Raw genomic sequence first — 7,965 nt, forward strand, 5'->3', positions numbered from 1 at the left:
TGTTTCTCCAATTGAAAATAATAAAGATAGATATACAATAGATGAAAAATTAATTTGAGTAATATTAAATAGTATTAATACAGATTCAAAATTCATGTTAAAAGCGAGAGAAATATATATATTATCGTTCGAAATGAGACAAATCAAAAATATTTTGAAAATTTATATTCATAATTCCATAAATATACTAACTTCAAAGCGTGTTGATGCGCCTTGATCGATTCGCATATACTCTTATACTTGATTTCCTCTAATGGCATGGCATGATCTTCTTTCAAATCTTTGCATACATTTTTAAAGCGATATCTAAATAAAAAAAATAATAATAATTTTTGTAATGATTCGTTAATGATCAATCATTATACTTTTTTATAATTAATGAATTTTCGTACTTGGCGATTGCCAGCAAACCGCATGCATGCTGCACAGCGTACACGTAGTTCGTATCGCAGGCGCAAAATATAAAGCAAATCATGAGTATGGTGATTATCATGTGTCCTAGTAAAAGCACGTAGTACTTTTCGTCGTCCAACCAGAAATAAGCCGGGTACAAGAATATACGTTTCCGTGACACGTTTAATGGCATGATGATGTCCAGAATGGGCGGTATCATGGGCCATATAAGCATAAATGTTTCAGTAACACCAATGTGCACTATAAAAGTACAATATGGTATCGATTGTAAATTTTATGAATCACCATGTACACGCTTCAGAGAAATTGTATTAAATATGTTACGTGCGAATCTTTCTCGAGAGCAGGATAAAATTAAATTTAAAGTAGAATATTGATTCACTTGAATTTCGATTATTCGAACGAGTATATTTAAATTGATACATATCTGAAAATATTTATATTGCGGATATCCAAAAACTAATTAATTTATTTTTTATAACGCATTTCTCTTATGAGATATTTATTTTTTTACGTGATAAATATTTCATATTTGAAAATGGTTAAATTCTAATTGTATTTATAAATTTGGTTCTTTCTAATCGATTATCTGAAAGAATTTATTTTAAATCAGATATATCATATGTCAATGTTTCATATACTTACGAAAATAACTTATCGTGATGAGCAATCCTTTTCGTGAGTATTTGTACATAATCTCGTATTCTTCTTTGGTTTTTATCGCCGCCCAATCTTCGAATATGTGATTCAGTATTGTTGTCAACTGTAATTTTTCGATAGAACATGAATTAAAATATTAAGTCAAAATTATTAAAGTATTATACTAAAATATTATACTATATAGAGCAATGTTAAAATATTCGTAAAACGAATTGGAGACACGTTTCTACAGACCAAAAAAATTAATATATAAATTGAGTTGAGTTTATTTATTAAATTAATTAAATAAACAAGATAGGAACAAAATGTGATAGAGATAGAACAGTATTAATCTGATCTTAATATATTCTATCGAAAAATCATTGTAAAGAAAACTTATGAAAGAATCCAGCAAGAGTGATCTAAATATCATTCAAAATGTGTTAAATAAATGTCGAAAATATCCCCTCACCTTAGTTTCATCCAAAAAGTAATTACCCATTTTTATAAATGTTCCAAATGATGCTATAGAATAAGGCAAGTTCGTTGCTGCTTTGTCCATAGTGGGATTCAATACAAGATATGCAACCTGTAATTATAAAAGTATTATTATAAATATTTTCTATATATAAATTGAGCCTATATATAAAAAATTCAAACATCGTATTGATTAACTTCATTAATTAATAAGATAGACAAATGAAATAATATTGCAATTATTTCTTAATAATAATAAATATTTACTTTGAAATATAATTATTTATGTCCCACTATAAATTATGAAACAAGATAATTATTTTTTTTTGAAAAATTGAGTACACTAATTACAGATGTAAAATTAAAAAATTCACAAGAAGTTAAGATACACAATTCTTGATTCTCTTTTTAATTAATGATTATTAACTCTTCATCATAAGGATATTTTCATGTATAATTATTATTAATTAAATAATAAATATAAAACTTGTATGCTTCTTTAAATGTATTTTAATTATCCTCAATGTGAAAAACTTTCAATATATTATTCAAAAAAAAATAATGTGTCAGAATTAAATAGAATTTTAATTTTACAATAATAAAACCAAAATTGACTCGGAATCATTATCATCTATCATACCTGTGTCACGAAACCACTCATCATCACCGTGACACTTATGAATCGTTCCGCCATTTTCGACCGATAATTCTGATACGGCCATACACCGGTTATTAATCCGAATATTTTGTTGACTTTCAAAAAATTTTTTTCCACTGTTCTCGCGTCCATGATCAGAACAACACAAATGCCATTCGAAAAAAAAAACGATTTTCTATCTTCGATAATTCTTATAGTCTTCCTTCGTGTCGTGAAGTGTTTCATTGAATAATTCTTTAGAAGACGAATATAAAATTTTTACTGTCGCTTATTGTCAAGTAAAATGGATATGACAATCCTTGATTTACTTTAAATATTGAAATACGGTATTTTACAAAATTGTATATAATGGCATCATTATATTTTTTTTTTTTTATTGGCTGAATGATTCCCTCCAATGATAGGGAGAAACGGTTCACGAGTGATGTAGAAGGTTTCTTTTAAATATTAATAAAGTTAATCGTTACCTCGTTCAATGTCAATCTTAACCAATTTATATTTTCATAGGGAATTCTGTCATTTGAAAGTATCGTAAGAATTTCTTTCGTCATTGTGTGCTGCATCTTTTACTACGTTTTTTTTTTTTCATTCTCACTGGTTATTAGATAAGGAGTTAGTTGATCAACATATGTTGATCGACAAGAATAAAACTCACAGGAACACGACTAACCAAATTGAATAATCGATATTCTCTTCCTGGCCTTCTGTTACAACAAAATTTCTCGTCAGTCTGTTCTTAACGCTGTGCGGGATACTATCAAATCGATATAATGTAAAAAATTTTTTAAATTATAAGGAATTATAAGGAGGTGCCAGATCTATCGAAAAAATTTTTCAACTATTAGGTAAAAGAAATTTTCATTAAAATATTCAAATCATTTATATATTTGTAAAATTTGCTTGCAAAATTTATTATTATTATACAAAAAAATTTTTTAGTATTGATAACTTCTATAATTTGTGATTTGCTAATATTTATTAATTGTAATTTAAATTTCAATATGTTGAGTTTTTGTCTTTTTGTTTGTTATTATGAAACTGTTTGAAGATTGAATTGCTTAATTTCATATATATGAATCTTTTATTACTTTGATATTAATTACTTATATCTCTAAAATCTTTTAAGATCTTATGTTATATATAATTTTTATTGTATACATCAATTACAAAGAGAATTAATATTATTGTTTTTAAAAACTATTTCTAAAAAATGTATTATATATTTTTAAAATACAAAAATTTAAAAATTTACAGAATAAAAGATTATTTAATAATAAAAATTCAAATAAAATCTATTGAAAATATTGTGAAAATAAATTCTTTATTTATATCACATAAATAACAATTTAAATTATATTAAAATTATTCTACAAGAAGAACCATTCAATCATCATTCAAATAGACATAAAAGTATCTTACAATCAGATGATAGAACCCTCTCAAAATGACAACTATAACTATTGACTATTTATTGATAAATAATTAAATTTAAATAAATTGAACATATTTTTAAATTTTTACTAAGCATAAAAAACAGACATAATATAATTTTCAATTTGTTAATTATAACTTCTCATTAATCTTGTTTTTTATATTTTATATAAATTTACTATTTTTCGTGCTAGATGATGATATAATAGATGATGAATAAATATTAAATTCCTTCTTAAATAAACAAGAAATTTGGAAATCATTTTTTCTAAATACCAATGACATTCTTATCCAAAATTTAAAAAAAATTTTCTTATTCCAATTCACTGATCAACAATAATAATCATATTTTTGCTATTTTTCACATACAGACAAAAACAGTATTGAAGGTAAAAAAAGAAAAGAAAATGAAAATATCACATCTTGTAGTTTAACATTTGAATATACTTTAGGCATAACAACAATAAATAATCCCATTGGGATATGACGTAACAAGTACATTGTCTTACCAATTAATTTACACAACATTAACAAATTCTTTAAATTTTTTACTTTCTATCATTATTCCATCAATTTATTATGATCTAAATACAGTATAATATGAAAATGACGCTTTTAAGATCTGGAAAGAATTCAATCAATGTTATACTTAATCGAAAGTTGTTTTTTTTTTTAAATATTTATCCAATTTTATGTAAAAAAATATCAACTCACCTGTAAAAAGCTATCCAAATTCAAAGCAACCAATCCTCCTCCTGTCAATTTTGGCGGGCTCAAACATTTTCGAAGTACCAGTACGTATAATGATTGCGTTCTCGACGAACCGTTGTACCAACATGCTTCATATCTATGTACATAAACACAGTGTAATAAATCGCAAAATTCTATTGCACGATAATATTTTCTTTGATTAAAAAGTAAAAAAAAATAAAATGTTCCTTGAATTTCAATAATTTTATCTAAATGCAAGCGATAAATAATAATTTTCTTCATATTTGATAATCGATACATTGTCATCAATAATCTCACATTGTTTTGAAAATTTCGTCGTTGGCGTTTATCAAAAATTGTCCCATGATCGTTAAAAAAAACAGATGTGTCAATTGGCCAACAGTGAATACACAGAACGTGAAAAACCTAACATTCACTTCCATTGATGACAACTGTAATTAAATTACAATAATATTATATATATACTATATACATATAATACATATATATACTATATAATAATACTATACATAAAATTCGTATATATATCAATACAAGATATCAATATATCCTTGGAGAATTGATTGTAGAAGCAAAAATACAAATGTTGATATACTATACGGATTGTCTCTTCCTATTTCCATCTCACTTTATCCAACACGAATTTTGAATTACTTATAATTTAATAAACCTCAATTTTGAATACTTCAACTTTTTGTTTTGACTTCTAGAATCGATCTTTCAAAAGTATTTCATTTATATATATATATGATTCTGTATATGTATGAGTATTAAACTTGCCTTTACGAAAGTACCGGTGAAAGCTAATACTATCATTCCTATGATAAGTAAGAAGTAATGTATGTGGCAGGCATCTATTTTATCCACGTATCTTTGCACGTAGGTCGTAATAAAAAATATGTATATAAAATAGTTGATACGTAGTTGATATTTATATTACTAATGCAACAATACTAACTCAACGGCTGTTTTGTGGGCTTTAATGGACTGTCTAACTTTCGTGTAAGTTTCATCCTTTAACGAGTCAATATAATCTTCTCCGCAAAGCTTAATGTCATCCACAGCGTGCTTGAAACGATACCTACATTTTCATTTATTACAGTCAAAAATTCTTGAATCGAAACGTAATCTTTCAGCGCAATATCTAATCAAGAAAAGGAAACAAATTGTGGGATATGAGGGATATAAAGAATGAATACAGTACTCACCCGCTTATTGCTAACAAGGCACATCCATGATGTACAATGTAAACCAAATACGTGTCGCAGGCTACGTATACTGAAGTTAGTATTAACGCAACTGCTATCATGTGCATTAATATGGGATAATAATATTTCTCTTCATCCACAAAATAATAAGATGGATAGATTAGTTCTCGGCCACGTGACTCGTTCAAGGGAGAGATGATGTTCAAAATAGGTGGTATACTTGGTATAAGAAGAAACATGAAGCCGCAGAAAAATATACTAACTGAACTCAAAGGGAATAAAATATAGAATGAAATGAATAAATATAAAAAGACATTGATGAGAAATGTATGAAAGAGCGAACGAATAGGATATTTAAAATTACAATTTTGTTGTCTTTTGTTGATTTTTAATTTCGATTCAATTAATTAATATTTAATAACTTGTAAGAGAAAATAGAAAATTATATATTTAAAAATTGAATGAAATGAAAAAAAAGAATATTTATTTTTTTGAATATTTTCTTCAACGCCTTAAATTATTTTTCATCAAATTTTGATATATTAAAATATTAAATTTTTTTATAGTAAATTAAAAATAAGAATCTTTTATAAACTGTATATTCAATATAAGATATTATAATTTTTTAATACATAGTAATCAATGACAAAAATAAAGAAATAATTAAATATATATGAAACACAATTATGTTTTATATTTTATAAACATTTTTCCTTAATTGAATTTTCTCACTCTTTCCTACATTCGTATTAAAAATCGTATATGTCATTATTGAGTCTTATGATATCAATTTTTACAGTTTAAAAAAATTCTATTTTTTGTTTGTTACCTTCGTAAATAGTAGAAAGCACTCTTGCTCTTTTTAAATACATTTCCAGAATCTCTAACTCTTCCTTCGATCGTTTTATCAATCGATCGGATATAATTTCATTCAAAAGTTCTCTTAGCTGCGATTTTAACGATACTGATAATTATCCTAAGGATTGTAGAATAAATAAAATTGCAAATTTTCACCTTATCCTCGTTTAGAATATAATTGTACTGTTTGAATAAGAGGACGAATCCTATGTCCAAATATGGCAACTGATCTGATAAAACGTCTATATTATAAAACATTATTACCCGTGATATCTAATGCAAAAAAAAAAAAAAGAAAATTATTATTCGATATTAATGCTGTGAAATATCATAAGTGACAATAATTTGTCAAAATTGTTATCAAGAATTTCCATATAATTATCGTAATTTCTTTTTAAAAAATTAATCAAAAGTTTTCATTTACGAAATGACAAAAATGTTGGACTAATTTAATTTTAATTATTCATTTTAAAATTACTTATATAAATGATTTAATATAAATTATTAATAACAATACCTGTGCTGCAAGAGTAAGGACTACTATAACAGATGTAATGAATCTTATGCAAAACTTGATGAATCTTTGCTGATAAGGCCACACACCAACTAGCTGTCCAAAAAATTTATTGATTTTCAGATATTGATCCTCTATTACTTGCTTGTCCATGTTTAATAAACGATAATAAATCATAGAATTATATTAAATACAACTATTTCTGTCTCAATGCTATTCTATCTTCTCAGTCAGTCCAGATACATAAGTTTTCACATCCACAAGAAAACTGTTATGGTCAAACGATCTAAATGTAAATGCATGTGTTTTCTATGATACAGTGGTAGCAGTAAATAATTCTTTTATCTTTTCAAGTAATTGATTCGCGTGATTAGTCGCTTTTACAAAGATATATGGACTTGATTAATTCATAACTGGAAAGGAAAATGGAAAGGTTTCTTCTGTGACAATAATGGTTTCTTCTATCTTCTTTTTTCTTTCTTAATAAGAAAATTGCAAGAACAACTTAACTTATAATGATTTAATTCAATGCAACAGTTCCTAACAATATAACAATTTGTACGAACTAAGTGGACGAGTGAATCTATGTGTAGGATATGAAAAATTAATGACTGATACTACACCTTCTAGTATTGGTCTCCATTTTTTGTCGTAGTGAAACATTTATATGATTCATTGCTTTGTGCATAGAAGAATAAATTGTCGATATCTATATAAAACATTGCGATTTTATAAAACATAAGTTCCTTATCTAATAATAAAATTGAAATGGTATTTCGAAATTATGTATTTCAGAACATGGAACGAAAAATTTCATTAAGTTGGATTTATATTAATTCTTGTGTGTTACATATATATTAAAAACAAAATAATGGAGCCCTCTTAATATGATAATCCTAACTATAGTTGGTATATTATCTGGTGAGTAACTATATTTAATTGAATTAAATATATTTTTTAATTTTTATTAGATATCCTGCAATAATCATAAATTTTTTAATAATTTTTTATATTGTATCGAAGGCAAAAAAAAA

The 7,965-nt window shown here is 25.5% G+C and overlaps 2 protein-coding genes and 1 long non-coding RNA gene across 4 annotated transcripts in view; 1 reads left to right on the forward strand and 2 right to left on the reverse strand.

Annotated features, from left to right (window-relative positions):
* LOC102673635 overlaps positions 1–2,406 on the reverse strand; it is an 8,288-nt gene extending 5,882 nt beyond the window's left edge. Inside the window, 5 exon segments of the mRNA XM_031514669.1 lie at positions 193–306; positions 393–654; positions 1,060–1,177; positions 1,526–1,642; positions 2,171–2,406. Coding sequence (XP_031370529.1) covers positions 193–306; positions 393–654; positions 1,060–1,177; positions 1,526–1,642; positions 2,171–2,320 — 761 coding nt within the window. The 5' untranslated portion in view covers positions 2,321–2,406.
* A 1,640-nt stretch (positions 2,407–4,046) lies between these two features.
* On the reverse strand, positions 4,047–7,421 carry LOC102678280. 2 transcript variants are annotated; one of them, XM_031514780.1, is made up of 9 exons: positions 6,935–7,421; positions 6,574–6,690; positions 6,389–6,506; positions 5,560–5,689; positions 5,310–5,432; positions 5,132–5,222; positions 4,649–4,782; positions 4,334–4,466; positions 4,047–4,241 (listed from the first exon to the last, which is right to left on the reverse strand). In XM_031514780.1, the coding sequence occupies exons 1-9, from the start codon at positions 7,106–7,108 to the stop codon at positions 4,197–4,199; spliced, it is 1,065 nt and encodes a 354-aa protein (XP_031370640.1). In that variant the 5' UTR covers positions 7,109–7,421; the 3' UTR covers positions 4,047–4,196. The 2 variants fall into 2 exon arrangements, with proteins under 2 accessions (XP_031370640.1, XP_006608961.1); XM_006608898.2 differs by having other exon boundaries at positions 5,560–5,821.
* LOC116186681 lies at positions 5,545–5,984 on the forward strand. The gene is made up of 2 exons (XR_004151705.1): positions 5,545–5,634; positions 5,711–5,984. It is a non-coding gene; the product is annotated as an uncharacterized LOC116186681 (long non-coding RNA).
* Positions 7,422–7,965: the final 544 nt, after the last annotated feature.

This window comes from Apis dorsata, unplaced genomic scaffold, assembly GCF_000469605.1.
Source record: "Apis dorsata unplaced genomic scaffold, Apis dorsata 1.3 scaffold_50, whole genome shotgun sequence".
Lineage (NCBI taxonomy): Eukaryota > Metazoa > Arthropoda > Insecta > Hymenoptera > Apidae > Apis > Apis dorsata.